The 22,793-nt window shown below is 38.6% G+C and overlaps 1 protein-coding gene across 1 annotated transcript in view; it reads left to right on the forward strand.

Annotated features, from left to right (window-relative positions):
* The window catches only part of SEC22A (SEC22 homolog A, vesicle trafficking protein), a 136,156-nt gene extending 118,701 nt beyond the window's left edge, over window positions 1-17,455 (forward strand). The window contains exons 5-6 of the mRNA XM_007943915.2: window positions 9,905-9,970; window positions 17,255-17,455. Of these exons, the coding sequence (XP_007942106.1) occupies window positions 9,905-9,970; window positions 17,255-17,455 (267 nt within the window). The remainder of the gene's footprint in view (window positions 1-9,904; window positions 9,971-17,254) is intronic.
* Window positions 17,456-22,793: the final 5,338 nt, after the last annotated feature.

Genomic DNA, 22,793 nt, shown 5'->3' on the forward strand with positions numbered 1-22,793 from the left:
GTCTGTGCAATCCTTCTGCCTAGTCCGCCATCTTGCCGGAACTCCTCTACATTATTCTTTTGTGCTGCATAGCATTCCATTGTGTGTATGTACCCTAGTTTGGTCATCCACTCTTCTCCTGATGGGCACATAGGTTGTTTCCATCTTTTTGCTATTGTAAATAGTGCTGCGATGAACATGGGTGTGCATATATCTGTTCCTGTCATGGAGCTCACCTCTCTAGGATATATACCTAGTAATGGGATTGCTGGGTCAAATAGTATCTTCAATTCTAGCTTTTTAAGGCATCGCTATACTGCTTTCCACAGTGGTTGTATCACTTCGTTGTCCCACCAGCAGCATATGAGAATCCCAATCTCTTCACATCCCCACCAACATTTGTTATTTTCTGTCTCGTTGAACCTTGCCATCAGTGCTGAGGTGAGATGGTATCTCATTGTTGTTTTGATTTGCATCTCTCTAATGACCAGTGATTGTGAGCATCTCTTCATGTATTTGTTGGCCACCTGAATATCCTCCTTGGTGAAGTGTCTATTCATGTCTTCTGTCCATTTTTCAATTGGATTGTTAATTCCTTTGCTTTTGAGGCATTGGAGTTTTCTATAAATCTTAGAGATAAGTCCCTTGCCAGATACGTAATTATCGACAAGTATGGATTTGTTGCTGTCATTTTTATTATGTGCTTTTTCGTGGTGGTGATTTCTTTGTTCCATATAATTTTCTGTGCTGAGCTCGTTTTGTTTCTGAATTGTGTTATCACTTCCTTTGTTGCCATCATTTTAATATTTGCTGAATATTTGTGCTAGTCCTTTTTTTTTTATTTTGATGTGAAGGTTTATCATTTTTCTTTGGGGTTACCCTGCGATTTATAGTTTTCTTCTCAAGTTTAGAACAGTCCATCCTATCTTGTAATTGTCTTGACTTCCCTACCATTTACAGTTCTGTAAAAACACAGTTTTTTCCCTCTTTTTGGTTTGTAGTTGTCCTCATTTGTCAATTGATGTCTCTGGTTCCCTGTTTGCAATCTTATAGGCTTATTTACTTTGAATACTTCCATACTCACTGTTTTCATTCAGGTTTTTCCACTAGTTGGTGCCTAATCCACTTCTGTATACTTCCTTTCAAAGCTCAGGGCTCCAGGATTATTTTCTGTATCTCTGTCAATTGGTTTCTCTTTGTTGAAGAGGCTCTGTGTAGCTTGTCTGCCTGTTCCTCCATCTTCAATTTATTTTCCACCACTCCTCTGTCAGTTTGTCTTACTCTGGTGGCTTGTGTGTTGCTGTGAGGCCGGAGGCTATCCCACCAGTATTTCAGATACTCCCACCAATATTTCAGATAACCAGCAGGGTCACCCATGGTGGACAGGTTTTAGTGGAGCTTCCAGACTAAGACAATCTTGGAAGAAGAAAGGGACATCCACTTCTCAAAGAATTGGCCAGTGAAAATCTTACAAATATCAGTGAAACACTATCTGATATATCACTGGAAAACTTTATGAATAGCCTTGAAACATTGTCTGATACAGTGCCAGAAGATGAGGCTCTCGGGTTAGAAGGCACTCAAAATACGACTCAGAGTAGAGCCAACCTTAATGATGTGGGTAGAGTAAAGCTTTTAGGACCTCCATTTGCTGATGTGGCATGACTCAAAATGGGAAGAAACAGCTGCAAACATCCATTAATAATTGGAACATGGAATGTATGAAGTGTGAATCTAGGAAAGTTGGAAGTTGTCAAAAATGCGATGAAATGCATAAAGATCAATATCCTAGGCATTAGTGAGTTGAAATGGACTGGTTTTGGCCATTTTAAATCAACCATATGATCTGTGCGGGGAGTGGCAAAGAAGAATGGCTTGGCATTCATCATCACAAAGAATGTTTCAAGATCTATCCTGAAATACAGTGCTGTCAGTGATTGGATAAGATCCATACACCTACAAGGAAGACCAGTTAATACTACTATTATTCAAATTTACACGTCAACTACCAAAGCCAAAGACAAGGAAATTGAAGATTTTTATCAACTTCTGCAGTCTGAAATTGACCAAACACGCAATCAATATGTGTTGATTATCACTGGTGATTGGAATGCAAAAGTTGGAAACAAAGAAGAATCCACCAATAGTTGAAAAATATGGCCTTGGTGATGGAAATCACTCCAGAAATCACATAATAGAATTTTGCAAGACCAATGACTTGTTCATTGCAAATACCTTTTTTCAACAACAAAAAATCAAAACCCAAAACCAAACCCACTACCATTGAGTCAGTTCTGACTCATAGTGACCCCCATTGGGTTCTGAGGTGGTAAATCTTTATGGAAGTAGATTACCCACCCTTGTTTCCACTCAGTCGCTGATGGATTTGAACCACCAACTTTCTGGTTAGCAGTCAGATGCCTTAGGCACTGCGACGACTATAAATGTGGTCTTCATCAGATGGAGCGCAGAGCACACAGGAATCAGATCAACTACATCTGTGCAAGGAAGCAATTGAGAAGCTCAATATCTTCAGCCAAGGCCAGGAGCTGACTGTGGGACAGACCATCAGTTGTTCATATGCAAGTTCAAGTTGAAGCTGAAGACAATTAAAACAAGTCCATGAGAGCCAAAATATGACCTTGATTATATCCGTCCTGATTTTAGAGACCATCTAAAGAATAGATTTGGTGGATTGAATAACAATAACCAAAAACCAGAGAAATTGTGGGATGACATCAAGAATATCATCCATGAAGAAAGCAAAAGGTCATTAAAAAGACAGGAAAGGAAGAAAAGACCAAAATGGATGTCAGAAGAGACTCTAAACTTCCCCTTGAACAGATAGTAGCTAAAGCAAAGGGAAGAAATGACAAGGGAAGAAATGACAAGAGAAAAGAGCTGAACAGAAGATTTCAAAGAGCAGCTCGAGAAGACAAAGTCAGTTATTATAATGAAATGTTCTAAGAGTTGGAGTTAATAAACCAAAAGGGAAGAACATGCTTGGCATTTCTCAAGCTGAAAGAACTGAGAAAAAAATGTAAGCCTTGAATTGCAGTATTGAAAGATTCCATGGGCAATATGTTGAATGATGAAGGAAACATCAGAAGAAGATGGATGGAATACACAGAGTCACTGTACCAAAAAGAATTGGTAGATGATCATCCATTTCAAGAGGTAGCATATGATCAAGAACCAGTTGTATTGAAGGAAGAAGTCAAAGCTGCCCTGAAGGAACTGGCAAAAAACAAGGCTCTGGGAATTGACAGAATACCCATTGAGATGTTTCAACAAACAGATGTCACACTGGAGGCTCTCATTTCACTACGCCAAGAGATTTGGAAGACAGCTACCTGGCCGACTGGAAGAGATCCCTATGTGTACCCTTTCCTAAGAAAGGAGGATCCCACAGAATGTGAATATCATCAAACAATACCATTAATATTGTGTGCAAATAAAATCTTACTGAAGATAATTCAAAAGCAGTTGCAGCAGTATATTGACAGAGAACTTCCAGAAATGCAACTTGGATTCAGACGAGGACATGGAACGAGGGATATCCTAGCTGCTGTCAGATGGATCTTGGCTGGAAGCAGAGAATACCAGAAAGATGTTTATTTGTGTTTTATTGACTGTGTAGAAGAATTCGATTGTGTGGATCATAACAAATTATGGATAAAGTAAAAAATTATGGATAAAAGAATGGGAACTCCAGAACACTTAATTGTACACATGAGGAACCTACAGAGACCAGGAGGCTGTTGTTGTTCAAACAGAAAAAGGGAATACTGCATGGTTTAAAATCAAGAAGGGAATGTATCAGAGTTTATCCTTTCACCATACTTATTCAGTCTGTATGCCGACCAAATAGTCTGAGAAGCTGGACTATATGAAGGAGAATGTGGCATCAGGATTGGAGGAAGACTCATTAACAACCTACGTTATGCAGATGACACAACTTTGCTTGCTGACAGTGAAGATGACTTGAAGCACTTACTGATGAAGACTGAAGACTACAGTCTTCACTACGGATTGCATCTCAGTATAAAGAAAACAAAAATCCTCACAACTGAACCAATAAGCAGCATCACAATAGATGGAGAAAAGATTGAGGTTGTCAAAGACTTCATATTACTTTTTTCTACAATCAACACCAGTGAAAGCAGCGGTTAAGATATCAGATGACATATAGCATTGGGCAAATCTACAAAAAGACCTCTTTCAAGTGCTGAAGAGCAAAGATATCTCCTTGAAGACTAAGGTGCGCCTGACAGAAGCTGTGGTATTTCCAGTCACCTTGTATGCATGTGAGAACTGGACAATGAATAAGGAAGACCGAAGAAGAGTGGATGCTTTTGAGTTGTGGTGCTGGCGAAGAATGCTGAAAGTACCACGGACTGCTAAAAGAACTAACAAATCTGTCCTGGAGGAAGTTCAGATGGAACGCTCCTTGGAAGCAAGAATGGCCAGACTTTGTCTCATCTACTTTGGTTATGTTCTAAGAAGGAACCATTCCCTAGAGAAGGATATTATGCTTGATAAAGTGGAATCAGTGAAAAAGGGGAAAGCTCTCAACAAGATGGACTGACACAGTGGCTGCAGTGATGGGCTCAGGTATGGCAAGGATCGTGAGGCTGGCACAGGACCGGGCAGTGTTTCGTTCTGCTGTACATAGGGTCGCTATGAGTCGGAGGCGACTCAGCAACACCTAACAACTACAGCAACACTTCATCTGCTTCCTTCTGGCTATTTTCTCTCAGCCTATAACCATGCATTCTTTAAAAAACAAACAAAATAATTAAAAAAAACACAAACTTCTGTTTCCTTCTAACTTTTGAAAAAATAGCATACATTTGTTGTCCCTAGTCGTCTTCCTCATGATGAGCCACTGTGATCTCTTTTTCTGCTCCCATAACTTTTTCATTAGGTTTACTGGTAACCTTCTGATTGCCAAATACTACAGCCACACTTTAGTCTTTATCTTATGTGATCTCTCTGCCTTATTTCACATTATTGTTCAGTTCTTCCCTTTAAAAGTTTTTGTTAAGGAGTCTCTGGCTGCTTTGCACTTGGCTGCAAACCAAGTAATTAGAGGTTCAAGTCTACCTAGAGGTGCCTTGGAAGAAAGGTCTGGTGATCTTTCAAAAAAATCAGCCATTGAAAACCTATGAAGCACAGTTCTGCTATGATACACATATGGGCTTTGCTATGAGTAGGAACTGACTTGACTGCAACCGGTTTTATATTTTTAATTTAAAAAATGTTTATATTACAAAGCAAATAAAATTAATAACTCTTAATAGTTTGATGTGTTACATTTTTTTCTTGATAATCTCTGATACTTTCATTTCCATGAAGGTATTTGTAGTGCCTAAGGCATTTGACTGACCGGAGGGCTGACGGTTCAAACCCACCAGGCACTTCTCGGAGGGAAGGTTGGGCAATCTACTTCTGTAGTGATACTCCCTCAGAAACCCGTGGAGGGGTCACTATGAGTTGGAAACAATTCGATGGCAGTGAGGTTTTTTTTTTTTTGTAGTGTTTGTTTACTGTGTCCTGATTTTTTATTTTTGGTTTTGGGCAAACGCTGCCCTTTTGGTCTTGCATAGTTTGACACCTTTTTGCTGCCCCCTCTCTTTCCTCCTGTTCCTCAGTTTATTAGATGAATTTTCTTTCTTTACTTACCCTTTAAGTAGTAGCATGCTTATGTCCCCAGTGTTCTATCCTTGGCTTTATTTTCTTTAACTCTATACTTTTTCCTTGGATATTTTCATAATGACATGTTTTTTGAAAAAACAAGTTTATGTATTTATATACATACATATACATACACAAGAAAATATGCACATGATAAATTTCAAAAAGTACTAAAATTGATAGGTGACTTTCACAAAAATGAAAATAATTCTTTTCCCATTTCTTCCAGAGTCAAGCACTGGTATTTCTTTCTAGAGACATTATGAGTGTATTGCTAGTATAACTGTTGTTATGTGCTGTCGAGTCAGACCCGACTCAGTGAGCCGTCCATGGGTTTCTGAGGCGATATCACTATGGAAGTAGATTGTTCAACCTTCCTTCCGAGGAGTGGCTGGTGGGTTTGAACCGCCAGCCTTCTGGTTAGCAGTCATGTGCCTTAGGTACTATGTTACCAGAGCTCCCAGTATAACTGTATCTATATATTATGAATTATTCTTTTAAAATTATTTTTATACAATATACTTTCATACTGATTTGCATCTCGTTTTTTACTTAGCAGTATATAGGAGATAAAGGAGCTCTGATGGCATGGTGGGTAAGACATTTGACTGGTAACCAGAAGGTCAGCAATTCAAACCCACCAGCTGCTCCACAGGAGGAAGATGAAGCAGTATACTTCGTAAAGATTTACAGCCCTGGAAAGTCAAATGGGGGTTGCTGTGAGTCAGAATCGACTTGATAGCAGTGGTTTTTTTATTTAATTTTTTTAGTATAGGAGATAATTTCATATCGGTTCATAGAGATCTATGTAGCTACATTTTTAGTAGCTACATAGCATTTTTTTCACTTGTGTTTCTCTTCCCCTTCTCCCCTATTGTGCAATATTTTGTTCTTTTGTTTTTTGAAAGAATTAAGACCTACAGAAGGGTTTAAAGAACAGTATAATTAAAATTTGCTTAGAGATGTACCTAACCATCTACCCCTCTTTTTCTCTCTTTTTCCTGATCTTTTGGAGTTAAAATTGTAGAAAGTATGACAGTTTGCCCCCAAATTATTCCATATATATGTCCTAAGAAGTGAGAGTCTCTCCTGTATAACCACAACACCTTTATCACAGCAAAGAAATTTACAGTGATGTAGTGTAATATGAAATCTGTAGTTGAATTTCCACAGTTGTCCCCAAATTGCATTTCCAGCTGTTTTTCCTCTTCCTGATCAAGAATTAAGACTTGCTTTTCTTTATCATGTCTCTATGCCTTTAGTTTAGTTTAACTACTATTTAAATATGGTAATATTATTTGAATATGATGACTGCCAAACTAAATGTCTAGGTCAAAACTCTCCTGAAGTGGCCTTCAGATTATTTGGATGTCCCAATAGCAACTTCAGATAGTATGTCCAAATGAAATTCTTTTTTCTGTTTTCAAATCTACTTTTCCTCCTACATTCCCACCTTGGTGAATGCTGTCATTCAGTTGCCTAACCCAGAAACTTCAGAGTCATCCTGGGCTCTTTCCTTTTTCAAACTGCATGAACTATTTCCTTTGCCTGGATTTCTCTTCCTACTTTGTCCACTTTGTCTGCCTGTTCAGCCTTTAATACCCAGGTTAAGCTGTACTTTCCTCTGGGAAACCTTTGATGTTCAGCAGTATTAGATGCATCTCCAGTGGGCTCCTTTTTTACCCTCTACACACGCCTATCTCACCAGGTATCACTTTGGGTGGGTGTTGTTTATGTATCAGCCTTGATCAAAGAGTGAGCTCCTTTACTGTTGGTATAGACTTGTTTTCTTTCCTAGGTCTTTCACAGTACTAGCCCACAACTGCTACTGAGTATTTGCTGAAGAGAGAATAAGTTTATAGACAGTTTTCCCTTTAACCCACTGCTATCAAGTCAGTTTAACTCGTAGCAACTCTACAGAGCACAGGAGAACTGCCCCACAGGGTTTCCAAGACTGTAAATTTTTATGGAAACAAACTGCCTCATCTTTCTCCTGAAGAGAAGCTGGTGGGTTCGAACTGCCAACCTTTTGGTTAGTAGCCATATCCTTTAATCACTGTGCCCCCAGAGCTCCTTTGGGCTTGGTTAGATGAGTAGAAAGCCCACATACACTTCTGTTGTTAACCTTTACCGAAGCACACTACCTCTTCTTTCTCCTAGGGAGCAAGCAGCTGGTGAGTTCAAACCACTGGCCTTTTGGTTAACCACCTACTGCTTTAACCACAGCACCACCAGAGTCCCCTTTTTTCCTCTTTATTAAGTAGAATTAAAGCTTTTATAAAGCTTGACTCAATTCAGGATGCATTTGTTGGTTTTCTGCTATGTGCAGTTTCATGCAAGGCCATGCAGGAAGATTTGTTTTCTGCCTTCGAGGAAGGTTTGGATCTAATTGAGAATATAAGGTCAGTACACTAGAGATTAAACAATACTGAGAGATAACCTAATTATCAAATGAGTGATAGTAACCCCAGAGAGAGGGAGAAGTGAATGAATGCTTGCATGCTTACTGTGTACTAGGTACTGTTCTGTTTCCAAGTGTTATTTAATTTCTACAACTTTTATGTGTTATGTTTTACATTTATTTTTCAAGAAAGAAGGTTGAAGTTAAATAAGTGGCCCAAGATAATACAACTAATAAGTAAAGATTTGAACCCAAGTCTTAAAATGGCAACAGGAGCATGAAGGCAATTGAGATAGTTAACAAAACGCTAATGTAGAGTTAGGTAAAAAAAAAGTAAGATCTACTTATAGGACATTGATGGAATTATGGTGTATATATAAAAGTATAGTTTCATCTATCTATCTATCTTTCTTTCTATCATCTTCGTAGAAACAGCTAAAAGAAAGTACATGGGAGGGATGTTAAGCAATAATTCTCCCTGTAGTATAGTTTCATAGACTGTATGAATTTGTATCATTCTTCATTTTCCAAATTCTCTGTGGTAAATATGAACTTTATAATCAGAAAAAGATCATTTGAAAAATAAAAACTAAAGAAAGAAATAATCAAGCAGAGTTTATTAAAAGTATTAGAACTATTAAAGTGGAAAGGTTTCATGTTGACCTTCCCTGCCTCTGGGGTAGAACTGGCCTAAGCATCCCAGACAGATTAAAAGTTCCTATTTTAAGATCTTCTCAATAGAATAAGCACTCTCCCTCTGTCTTACAGTCAGTTCTGTTGCATAATGACAATTCCAAAGGGAATTTTCTCTTTATACTATTGCACGAAGACATGTCATGAGAGACACTCCTGTGTCTTGTGGACATTTTCATTATTTAAAGATTTTTTTTTCCTAAATTAAGAAAAGGTAAATATAGGATGTTGATAAGTACAACTGTGTAAGAGGAACCAATTTGTTGTTGCTATGTGCCGTCGAGTCAGACCCAACTCATAGTGACCCCTCCTTGAGTTTCTGAAGCGGTATCACTATGGAAGTAGATTGCCCCATCTTCCTTCCGAGGAGTGGCTGGTGGGTTTGAACCACCAGCCTTCTGGTTAGCAGTCAAGTGCCTTAGGCACTACGCTACCAGAGCTTCCAAAAGAGGAACCAAAAAGGGATAGAAAAGTGTGGATTATTACATCTCCATTAGTTTGGGTTTAAAAGAAATACTCTATGCTTGATCTATCTCTGTTTTTCTTCTGGGTGGCTGTTTTTTCCTAGCATAGCAAGCGTGACTGACTAGTGCTGATTTTTCTCATTGGCATTTAGCACACTCTAGTGGATGGCATCTTTTCTGTTTTCACTGTTATGTTTTGCTTTTTAAATCATGTCAAATTACTTTATTGGGCAATTCAATGCTGTGCTTACTAGATAGTAAAGTTTGTCAATATTTATTTGAGTCAAGTAGTGACCCTAATGAGCAGAAGTAACTTTATAGGCCTCTAGGGTGTTATGCATTTTTATATGGTTTCTTAAGTAGAGAGAAAGAAATATTTTCACATTACGTGGGAATATTTTCCCATTGGTTTTCTCATTTTCTTGGGTAAAATGAAATTGCTGTGGGAGGACAAGAAATAGAGGAACCCTTGTACTACATCTAGCTCACAGACCTTGGGTCCTATGATACATTTTAAAATTCTATTTTAGGACTTTTGAGGGGTTTATATACCACTTTGTGAAAATTCTGGTCATTTGTGCATCAGTAGCATCAGTGTCCTATCCCAGGGCTTGTTTGTGGCCATAGAGTTCCACCAGAAAAGAAGTAATCTTTTATTTTATTTTCACAGAGTGATGGTGAGGATTTTAATTACATTGTTGCATTTTTCCTTGGAACAGCAGCCTGTCTTTACCAGGTAGGTTGGTTCACATTTAGAAACCCTTCCCCATTACTGTTTGTTTCAGGTATCAACTCTAATAATTTTTTTAAAAAGCTTGTGCATTTTAAATAAGTAAAAATGTCTAAGTTCTTTGCCGCTCTTTTAATTTGAGCTTCTATTAACGTTGTGACCTACATCTCTGATTTTTAGAGAATTGTAAACTTAGCATTATAGCCATACCTAGTTTAGTTTTGCTTCACTTTATTGTGCATCACAGATACTGTGTTGTTTTACAAATTGAAGGTTGTAGCAACTTTGTGTCAAGCAAGTCCATTGGCACCATTTTTCCAACAGCGTATGTTCACTTTATGTCTCTCTGTCCCATTTGGTAATTCTCACAGTATTTCAAACTTTTTTGTAATACTTTTGAGCACTTAATAGCCTCCAGTATAGTGTAAACATAACTTTTATATACACTGGGAAACCAAAAAATTCGTGTGACTCACTTTATTGCTGTATTTGCTTTATTGTGGTCATCTGAAATTGAACATGCAGTACCTGTAAGGTTTTCCTGTGTGCTTTCTAAGTATGCTGAGCAGAATGATAATAGTGCTGCCTTTTCTACACAGTAAAAGTTATTACATTTTACTATACAATATGATCCATCTCCAGTTGTCAGTATATTTTTTAATCCTTTTTAGATCAGACCTCACAGGCCACTGCTACATGGTGTGTCACCTTTATCTCTAGGCTATGGGTGCATATGGAGGCATAGAGGTCAGCCAGATAGGAGCAAGCATGATATGGAACATTTCAAATAGGAAAATGCAGCATCAGTGAAGAAAATAGAGACAATTGCTTTTGCTTCAGTGTTTTATTTTCAAACCTATGGGAAAGTTGAAAGGCTAGTACATCTAGAGTCATCAATTGTTTAACATTTCTTTGTGTGTATATGTTTGTTTATAGAGGAGATTACAGGCAAGTATTTGCATGTACAGTTTTTATTATTAAACATTTAATGTTAGACAGTTATCTGTTCACAAGCAGTTGTAAGAAATAATACTGAGAGACCCTGTGCACTCTTCACCCAGTTTCCCCTCATGGTACTATCTTGCAAAACTGAAGACAATACCACAGCCAGGATATTGACACTGATAACAGTCAAGATACAGAACACTTCCATCATCACCACAAGGATCTCATGTTGCCCTTTTGTAACTACATCCACTTCCGTCATGGCCCCACTGGCAGCCACTAATGTCTCCATTTCTCTAATTTTGTCATTTCAAGAATGTTATATAAATATAAGCATGCAGTATGTAACCTTTTGGAATTGGCTTTTTTTTTTTTTTTTGCTCAGTAATTCTCTGGAGATTCACCCAGATTGTTGTATGTATCTGTGTTTGTTCCCGTCCCCCCCTTTATTTTATTGCTGACTTGTATTCCATAGTTGGGAGCTCTGGTAGCATAGTGGCTAAGACACTTGCCTGCTAACCAGACGGCTGGCGGTTCAAACCCACCAGCCACTCCTCGGAAGGAAGGTTGGGCAATCCTACTTCCGTAGTGATACTGCCTCGGAAACCCAAGGAGGGGTCGCTATGAGTCGGGTTTGACTCGACGGCACATAACAACAACAACAACAATTCCATAGTTGGATGTACCACAGTTTGTTGAACCATCCACCCATTGAAAGACATATAAGTTGTTTCCAGTTTTGGGCTAACACAAATAAAATTGCTATAAATATTCATAAACAGGTTTTTATATGAATATTAAGTATTCAATTATCTGGGATAAATGCCCAGGAACAAATTGCTGGGTTGTGTCATAATGGCATGCTAGTTTTTTAAGAAACTGCCAAACTGTTCATTCCCATCAACAATGCATAAGTGATCCAGTTTCTCTGCATCCTTGGCAGCATTAAGTGTTACTGCTTTTTATTTTAGTCATTCTGGTGGATATGTAATGATATCTCACTGTGGTTTTAATTTAGCATTTCTGTAATGGCTAATGATATTAAACATCTTTTCATGGCTTTATTTGCCACCTGTATCCTTTTCAGTTAAATATCTGTTTATTTTCTAATTTGATTGTTAAATTTTCAGAGTTCTTTATATATTCTAGATACTGGTCCTTTGTTGGATATGTACTTTGTGAAAAATTTTTCCATTCTCTACTTTTCTTTCTCATCCTCTTAACAGAGTATTTCACAGAGCAAAAGTTTATTCTTGATGAAGTCTAATTCATCAATTTTTTTTCTCTTATGGATCATGCTTTTTTTGTGTGAAGTCTAGGAACTCTTTGCCTCACCCTAGACCCTGAAGATTACTTCCTATTTTTTTCTATAGGTTTTATACTTTTATGTTTTGCATTTAAGTCTATGACCTACTTGGAATTAATTTTTATATAAGGTCAGAGACTTAGATTGAGGTTTATTTATTTATTTATGCCTCTGGATGGCCAATTGCTCCAGAACCTTTTGTTGAAAAGACTGTTCTTCCTCCACTGAATTACTTTGGCATCTTTGTCAAAAATTAGTTGAGCATATCTATATGGGTCTATAGGAGCTCTGGTGGCATAGTGACTCAGGTATTTGACTGCTAACCAGAAGGCTGGTGGTTCAAACCCACCAGCCACTCCTCGGAAGGAAGGTTGGGCAATCTACTTCTGTAGTGATGCTGCCTCAGAAACCCAAGGTGGGGTTGCTATGAGTCAGATCCAACTCGACAGCAGTGGGTTTCTTATATGGGTCTATATTGGGGTTCTCTATTGTGGTCACTGATCTGTGTGTGTGTTTCTCGGCCAAAAGCATACACTCTTGATGTGTATAGGAAATCTTTAAACTGGGTAAACTTATTCCTCTCATTTTGTTCATCTTTTTCAGAATCATTTTAGTTCCATTCTAGTTCCTTTGCCTTTTTTGATTTTGAGGGAAAAAATTCAGTCTTTCACAATCAGTATGATGTTCCTGTGGCATTTTCGTAGATGTTGTTTATCAAGTTGAGCAAGTTCCCCCTTGTCTTAGTTATCTAGTGCTGGTGTAACAGAAATACCACCAGTGGATGGCTTTAACAGACAGAAATTTATTTTTTCACAGTTTAGGAAGGTACACATCCAAGTTCAGAGTGCACGCTCTGGGGAAGGCTTTCTCGTTCTTGTGTCTCTTGGTCCTAGGAGGATCCCAGTGCAGGGACCTTGGGTCCAAAAGATGCATTCTGCTCCCGGCTCTTTCCTGGTGGGAGTAAGTCCCCCTCTGCTCTCTTCTCTCTCCTTTTATCTCTGATAAGAAAAAAGGTGTCGCAGGCCACCTCCCAGCGGAGCTTCCCTTATATTGGATCAGGGCTGTGATGGGACTAAAGGTGTTGCTTTCCACCCTCAATCCTGTCACACTTGGCTTATCCCATCAGGTCACATCATGGGGTATCATCACTTATCTGCCACTTTACATCATTACATAACTGCTAAACCACTGAGAATCATGGCCCAGCCAGGTTGACATACATTTTGGGGAAACACAATTCAATCCATGACATCCTCTATTCCTATTTCTTAGAGAGTTTTTTTTTGGGGGGGGGGGCTTTTTTCCCCCCAATCATGAATGAGTGTTTAGTTTTGTCAAATGCTTTCTCTGCACCAATTGATCCAATCATATGTATTTCTTCTTTAGCTGCTCATGTGATGGATTACACTGATTGATTTTCCAATACTGAACCAGCCTTCTATCTCTGGAATAAACCTATTTGGCCACTCTTTTAGGGTATATCTGCTGGTGGGTTTAGTTTTCTTTGGTTTACTGGCAGCACTGTCTTCATTTCCCCTTCACTGGATATAGTGTTCTGGGTTGACAGTTCTTTTCTTTGAGAACCAGAAAAATGCTATTCCGTTTGTTGCTGGCCTCTATGGCTTCTGGTGAGTAATCTATTGCCTCATTGCTTCCCGTTGGGTGTGCAGGTTCCACATGTGGTCTCTACTAATACCAGAGTGCAGGAGCAGAGTGGGAGTTTGAAGGGGTCATTACCATCTCATGAGAATGAAAGTCCTGGTTCCTTACTCAGCCTCTCTGAAATCACTCCATTGTGGGGATTTGAGCATCTTGCTGTAGCCTATTGAAGTCTGAATTTTAGGCTCCTCACTTGGCCTTTGCTGGTGGGGTTGGGAGTAGGGCTGCAGGTTTTACTGTGATGTTTGGCTGGAGTAGAGCAGTTATTGTCTAGAAATTTTCTGTCATGCTAAGCTACCCCTTTCTGATCCTTCCACTAGAGAGAGCAAGCTTTGAAAGCTTTTATTTGGGGGCCTTTTATATTTTTTGGTCTGTACCTGTGGTGCTGTTTACCATCTTCTTTGGCTCCACATCAGGCATATATGAGACAAAAAGAAAACCCAGGGAAGTCACCACTGTGTTACTGCATGGTTTCAAGTCCCTAGCCTGTTTGACTTTTTCTTCTCAGCTTTTAGAGTCATCTTATGCTTGTTTTACATGTAATATCCTAGCTGTACTTAGCAGGAGGAATAAGAAAAAGTTCTTCTACTCCATTTTCCTAGAAGTAGAAGTCCCTGTACAGTTGTGTTAAAATAAGTTTTGAACGTTGTGCTGTTTCACCTCTGCATAGCTGTGATACCATTATCATGCACCAGAAATTTAATATTGATAATAATACTATCTGATACACAATCTGTATTCAAATTACTGTAGTTCTCTCCAAAGTATTCTTTTTATCCATTCTTCCTGTCATCCAGGACTCAATCAAGGCTCATACATTGCATTTGGTTTCATGTATCTTTTAGTCTATAATAAATCTCTTGGTCTTTTTTGTTTTGTTTATTTTATCTTTCATTACTTTGACATTTTTAAGGCAAGTAGGTACCTGACCTTATTGAATCCACCATCTGGATTTGTCTGTTTTCATGATTAGATTCAGGTTAAATATTTTGGCAAGAGTACTCTGTAGCATAGGATGACAGCCTCTCTTTTTAGCAGTCAAGAAATGTGTCATAAGTTTGATTATTTAGTTAAGGTGGTGTCTGCCAGATCTCTCCATTGCAAAGGTATCTTTTCCTTCTAGTAATTAATAAGTCATCTGTGAAGCAGAGGTCATTACTTTTTAAACCTTAAAAAACACAAAATATAATTCTTTAAATACCAGAAAAACTAGGTCTTCTTTACAGTAGAATTCCAATTAAAATGTAGTTACAATGATGGATATGAAAAACCACCACTAGGCAAACAGCACAGTGATAATTCTTGCAGGTGAGAATTACCAGTGGATGTTACAGTCGGTGGGAGATCTGGTGGTATATGCCTAAGGCATTTTTTGACTGCTAGTGAGAAGGCTTGTGGTTCAAACCTACCAGCCACTCCTCGGAAGGAAGACTGGGAAATCTACTTCCATAGAGATACTGCCTCACAAACCCAAGGAGGGGTCACTATGAGTCGGACTCGACTCGACGGCAGTGAAGGTTTGGTTGTTTTTTGGTTTTGGATACAGTTAGTGGGCAAAAGTATAAGATAGAATATTTAGATAGTCTCAGAGTATCCCTCCACAAGATCCTTACTCATTAATTACATAGTGGAAAAATAGTAACTGTACAGTATAGAAACTTAACAGACGCCATCTTAACCAAGTGATCAAAGTTAACACCACCAGTAATAAGACATTATGCAGTACCTCTGTGGTATTCTGCCAAAATTGCATATCCTTGATATAATCATGAGAAAATATTAGATGAACTGAAATTGAGGGATGTTTTACAAAATAGCCAATCAGTAGTCTTCAAGACTATCAAAGTCATGAAAGACAAAGAGCTATTGGAGACTGGAGGTGACATGAGGACTACATGCAATATGGAATCCTGGATTGAACCCTGGACCAGAAGAGGGAGTCTAGTAGGTCAGTTGGCAAAATTGAAATAAAGTCTGTAGATTAGTTAATAGTATTGTACCAATGTAATTTCCTGGTTTCAATATGTATATTATGGCCATGCAAGAGGTTAACATTAGGGGGAGTCAAGTGAAGGGTATATGGGCACTCTCTGGACTATTTTTGCAACTTATCTCTAAGTCTTAAGATTATTTCAAAAGAAAAAGCTAACTTTTTTGTTATTTCCAATTATTTTAAAATTCTTTATTCCACAGTGAAAGTCATCCAATTCATTTTTCTTGAATAGCAGCCTTCTTTCTAAATAAGCAAAGTTCTAATTTATATAAGAACTCAATAGGTTTAGCAGAACATGTCCATGTTCTTTCTGCATTGTTGCAGATACCTAATGTCCTTCCTGTTCTGAAGCCTGGATACAATTCCACATGAAGATCTGTACTTCTTAAGACATTGTGATCACATGTAATTCCTATACTTAGAATGCTTCTGACACTTACCATGTGAATTTGAGACTTTTTGAAAACATTCATCCTGTGTTTTTTTATTGAGCACTTACTGTGTGTCAGAGAGCTCTGATGGTGTAGTGGGTAAGGCATTTGGCTACTAACCATAAGGTCTCTGGTTCAAAGCCACCAGCTGCTCCATGGGAGAAAGATGAGCCAGTCTACTTCCATAAAGATATACAGCCTTGGAAACCCAATGGGGTCACTATGAGTTGGAATCAACTTGATGGCAGTGTGTTTGGTTTGGTTTTTATTACGTGCCAGGCACTGTTCTTGGCACTGGAGAGAGAAATGAGTGACCAAAACAGTTAAACATCTCTCCTTTCATGAAGCTTAGATTCTGTCAAGGGATATAGATGACAAACTAAATAAGCATATTTTAAAGTATGTGTGTAATATATTTCATTCTGTCGTACTCAGGGTGACTATGACTGAGCAGAGACTATGGCCAGAAAAGCCATACCATGTAATTTACTACATTGCAATGGGGGGGTCAGTATTTGTTGATTTTTTTAATATTCAGGCTCAGGCTATGTAAGAGTCCTTTTTCTAAATAGCTTGTGTTAGCTTTTTATACTTTTTTTGGGGTGAGAATGAGAGCTTAAACTCTCTTAGACACTGGGAATGTTTCTTACTGGCCTGACACTTTGGAAAACGTGCCCAGTTTGTTTGCAAAAAAGTAACGCAATTATACTTCCTCCTAAATATTATACTAAATGCTTTTTCCTTTGAAAAATGAGAAACATAAAAGAAGAAATCCATTTTCCTTTGGCACTTTCATTGCCGAATGCCCTTTCTAGGTTACATTATCTTATCCCTAGATTAAAAAAGTCCCCTATTCCACTCTCATGTTTTATCCTGGCCTGTTATTATTCGATACTAGGCGTGTCTATTTCTTTTCCTGTAACCCTAATCATCTTTCATTTTTATATTTTGAACAGTGTTATTTACTTGTCTACTATACCGGCTGGCGGAATGTCAAATCTTTTTTGACTCTTGGCTTAATCTGTCTGTGCAATATGTATCTTTATGAACTGCGAAACCTCTGGCAACTTTTCTTTCATGTGACTGTGGGAGCATTCGTTACCCTACAGATCTGGCTAAGGCAAGCCCAGGGTAAGGCTCCTGATTATGATGTCTGACACTGTTCTTCACATGTATTGCCTTGGCTTCAGAGGACAAAGGAGGGAACATATCTTAACTGCCACTGTGATGAAGAAATTGCTCACCACCCAAGAGAAGCGCTGCTTTCTTTCTCTCCTATCTTTTTGTTTTAAATCAGCATGGCATGCCTGTGAGCATGCAAGACCTGCCAGGCAAACTCCTTTCAGAAGAACGCTGGCTGTGAGATTATCATCAGAGGAGGAGGAGATGGAAGCTTCTCTCTGCAGGGCCATAATGGGGAAGAACAGTCAGCTACCACAGGAAGACTTGGCCAGTAGTCCTGAATCCGTGCTGAAGGAGTTCAATCAAAACAGCTATGTGGTCCTTGCTCTGAAGACCAGGCAGGAACTGTACAACATGGCTTTGCCTTTGTGAGGCATTATTTAGACCAAATAAAAAGACGGTGCAGTAAACTGAAAAGTTTATATTTAAAACAAACGAGTTGCTAAATATTTACACATTGATGGTATCATGAATTTCTGAGGTCCAAAATGGTTCTTTTTCCTTATTTTTGCTTGAATCAACTCTGGAAGTCACCTAATGTGGGAGGAGGCTCTAGGAAGCTCATCTCTGCAGTGTCACAACATTGAAAACACAGTGACATACGCTTTCTTTCTAGACCACTTTTGAAGTCACTTTTTAAAAAACATGATTTGTTAGACTATAGCCATTGTTTCCCAAACTTTAATCACTTGAGTACTGCCAAATGATTATTTGCTTAATATTTGTTTTTTAAATTTTAAAGTATTGTGAAAGGAAACAAATCTCTATTACAAGTAGAAAGCCAGTATCAATTTGCCATAAATAAAAGGTAACCACAAAAAAAATTAAAACAAAAAAAATGTTATTAAATTTACGCTAGTGTCTGCCTAGGCTCTGAAACTAAGAGGAGGCCAGTTTGCTCTTCCTTGCATTGAAAAAAAAAAGATGTTACCAAGCAGCAAAACGAGGCTTCTTGTGTGGAGTAGTCACAGGGCTGGAAAGAAAGGTGTAGGGTGCAGTTCTCAGTGTGGCTAGCATTTAGCTTCATACTGTGCCACCTAAGGTCATCTGTGTACCACCAGTGGTTTGGGAACACTGGCGTGTACTGAAGAATTAGAGGGTGACTTTTCTTCTAATAACTCTTACTTTTTCATAGGTTTGAGGAGTTAAGCACCCAGTAGTATCTGAGAGAACTTACATGCTTTTTGATAACATTATTAAGATTGTTCAAGCAGTTATATATTAAAAATATAGGAAAATCTACAACTCTCCAGCTTAGCTTTGGGTGTCATCTTCATCATTGATTTCCTTTTTTTTTTTTTCCCCCTTTCCCCAAAGAAAAGGTTCCAAGTATGGAATTCATAAGGTACTAAAATTTGATATCCAGGAAAACAGTGGCTCCATTATATGGAATTCATGTTACGGAGCATATCTGTTAAGAAGAAGAAAGAGTCCAGAGAGTAAAGTCATCACTGAACTGCTTATTTGCCTCAACCAGTGTATGTGGGTCTATCTAGGACTATAAAGTCATGCTGAACTAGAACCTTTTTTCCTGTGCTCTCCTTTTAGGAGAATGAGGGAAAAGGACATCATAAGCTTATGATGTCAGGGGTTTATTTAAAATAAGAAACTTCAGTTCACTCCAGTCTTCTGCCTCTAACAGGACTGCACAGAAATTATATATATCCTGAGAGATACCCCAATGCATCACATAAATATAAATCATGAAAATACCATGGAATCATGCTTGGCATTTTGTACTAACTGAGTTAGGGAAGTGAAGTGGTTCAGTTCAGAAAGAAAAGTTTTCTAAACTAGCAGTCATAACAAAATGAGTGTTCTTGTGACTAGTCACTTAACCAGGAAGTTTGCACATTCTGGTTAGTTGTGATTTTGCTGTGTATTGATAGGTTAGATTAGAGCACTGTTGCCAGTTCAGTTTGAGAGCTACCTCCTTATTACTGAATTGAGGAGTTGTACTACTTGGTATTTGGATTCATTCAACAAGAACTTGGAAACTACTCACCAGCTGTTTTCAAAGGCTTGATTTTGTTTTTGTTTTGGTTCTTTTTTTTTTCTTTTTAAATCACAAGCTATTTTGGATAAAGGGATGTTTACATCTTAATGTGAAAAAGGAAAACAGGTATAAATAATATTTTATGTATAGAAATGGTTGCTTTCATTATTTGGTGCCTGTATCTCTGAATATTTGTATAGCTTCACCACCTCTATCATGTTGTTGCCAAAGAAACTATGAATTTGGAAAGAGAAATTTGTGTCATTGTACAAAGAGTCCTTAGACTCTTGAGAAGGAATCACTTAGGACTCTAACGTGTACGATAATAACATCTTGAATTGATATGCATTTCTAAGAACAAGTCTGTGTTTACCTCATCATCATGAGTTGTGTGGGGCAGGGAAAGTAGTATTTACCCTCATGTGGAGGAGGAGGAAACTAAAGTATAAAGACTTTATACTTTAATGAACTTTTCTTCCCAGGATCACGCCCAATTTTGTTTCCTAACCCAGGCAGCTTTCCACTAAAGTGGGAAGTAATGAAAGTGACCAAGATAATATTCAGGAAATATGTCTGTTTTTTTTTTTAAAAAAAAAAAAAAGGAATTGGAGGCTTCTGAAATCAGTGAAGCCAGGTCTGCTACTGTCAAATCTAGGTGTATTTTAGCTTAGCTTAGGTAAGTCTGAAATACTGCTTTTTGAATAAGGTATTTTCTCTCTACCTTGATAGCACAAATACTTTATTTTCTATCCCGAAAGTAATTGTAATTAGCAGTTTATTTTTTGATCTGTGAAATGTATTTATTTTCTCAAAAGAATTTGAAGCATCATACCAATAAAAAATATGGAGATAGATAGATAGATAGATAGATAGATGTTAATAAAATACAAACAGGAGAAAAACAAGATCAATAAAAATAGAAGGAAGAGTTAACAGGTTAATGTTACTGGGTGTAAATTTTGACTCTTTATTTTGCTGGCAGCCAAAGATAGAAGGAAACAAGTTATACATTTCTCTGTGGGGAAGTCAAGAGCAAACCAGCTCCTTCCTGGAAGGGGGGGGGGGACTTTTTCCTGATGAATTTGGTTAAAATGTTCTTACTTGGGAGTCCATCCTATGAAGTACTAAAATGAACAAAGTCCAGCAGTAGTTTTACCCATATTTGCTTATTATGATTGTGCCTTGGACCTTCACTAGTATCAGCTTTTAACCATTTCAGGGTACTTGGGATTTGTGTGTATATTTGTTGATTTTTATTTATGTGGTTAATAAGGATTCTGCCCCCCTTATAAGCTAAAAACGAGTATCCTGTGTTAAACTTTGAAAATCCATTTGAGACAAATGCCTTGAGACATGGAGAATCTTTACCTGATTTTGAAGTTTCACAACTTACATTAAGTGTATGTGCTGTCCCTGGAGTAGCACATTTATTTTGCATTAACTGTGATATCCTTTACAGCGGGAGCTCTTGTGCTGTGAGTCAGGTCCGACTCGATGGCAGTGATTTTGGTTTGGTTTTTTGGTTTGGAATCTAGTCTAGAGAAGTATATAGCTCCATTTCTGTTGGGCCGTGTCTGGAATCCCATTAGACTTCTGATTCATCAAAGCACCATAGAGACCAGAGATTTGTCATGTAAGCCACTATGTCACTGAAGTGCTTTGTCCTGAAGGCAGTCACTTGGCCTTTATTCCAAAGGGGTCGCTGTGAGTCAAATTGACTCGATTAGACTCATAGAGACCCCTCCTTGGGTTTCCGAGGCAGTATTACTATAGAAGTAGATTGCCCAGTCTTCCTTCTGAGGAGTGGCTGGTGTGTTTGAACCGCCAGCCTTCCAGTTAGCAGTCAAATGCCTTAGGCACTACGCCTATATTCCAAAAAGATATCTAAATCAGTGACCCACTCTGAGCTTTCGTGTTTCCAAAGGGCACAACAAAATGTGTGCATGTGCGTGTGTGTGTGTCTATGTCTGTACCCTTCTTGTTACTGTGTTAACAAGATGATCCCCCCCCACACACATACTTTAAGAGACTTATAGTGGAGTGTGTGGTAAGAGAACAAATAAATTACTTGAAAATAACCACTGCTGAAACCAAATTGAACATTTAGGCTTTCCACGATTATTGGCCTTTCTTCAGGGCTGCATTCTTTGTCTGTGGTGAAGGCTTTGTATTTTTCTGCTTTATTATCTCTAAGGAAATTGAATCTTTTTACCCAAAAATGCTGTGGTAAAATGAAACACCATTTTTGGTGTAATTGTCTTTAGCAGCATCCTGGCTAAAAGTGAATAAAGGAAACCCCTCCAACTCTAAAGGCTGAGAATTGAACTCTCCTAGGATAGTTATTAGGATTAGGGCTGTCTGATCATCTTCAGCCCTTTTCCGGAGCTGCTCTTAAATGCTGGCAGGTTGCCGCCTCCTGATTGAGCATTGAGCTTTTCAAAGGGAAACAGTATCTGTGGCTGTCACTCTTTAACATCTCTTCCTTGAGTGGCAGGCTTTCTAGGTTTCTTTATTTAACAGATGAAATCACAATTAACATCAAAGCATTGCAGGGCTGGAGCCATGTGCTCTGTGTTCTCCTTGCCTGTTGACAGTGAGTGGTGGTGACATGTGCACACGTTGTCTTCTCATTGGCAGTGCTGCTTTGTAATAAATGGTCTCCACGCAAATGGAGGCTTGGAAAACTGGGCAGGAACAGGCTTAGTTCTCAAAGAGCTCCCGAATCAATACCCCTAGCCTACAGATTGTTCCCAGTGATTCCTTGGCAACAAACAGTACTTTCAGCCTAGCCTCACCAGTGGTTCACCTTTTGTCCTGTGTCCCACAGCACAGCCATGCAGCCTGGCAGAACGCACACTGAGGCTCCATGTGGCGGTAGGAAACCAGATTGATACATTCCGTTTCCCATTTGGTCCTGGTGGCTCTCCCCAACTCTGCCTTAGTCGCTTACCTACTTCGTGCCAGTCCTTTTCTTTGTGCCTGGATTGTCAAGGACCTCGCCTAACTAAACAGGAACGAACAATATTTACCCCCTTGCACTTTGAATTCCCCCAGTGTCTACGGGTAATAACGATAGTAATGCTTATTGTCCCCTTTTTGTGGGTCAGTGATAGGTCCTCATACACAGCTAATCATCTCACAGCCTGTGAGGGGCATGATCTCATCTTCAGTTGAGGAAGCTAAGACTCAGAGAGGTCAAGAAACGTGTCTTTTGTATGGTATCACATACATACATAGATGTGAGTTCAAACCTGGGATTCAGACATAAGTGATTGAAAAGCTGGTGCTCATGAAGACAACTGCTGCTTGCGAGAACC

This window comes from Orycteropus afer, unplaced genomic scaffold, assembly GCF_000298275.1.
Source record: "Orycteropus afer afer isolate SDZICR_OR568_19922 unplaced genomic scaffold, OryAfe1.0 scaffold00114, whole genome shotgun sequence".
NCBI classification, from domain to species: Eukaryota; Metazoa; Chordata; class Mammalia; order Tubulidentata; family Orycteropodidae; genus Orycteropus; species Orycteropus afer.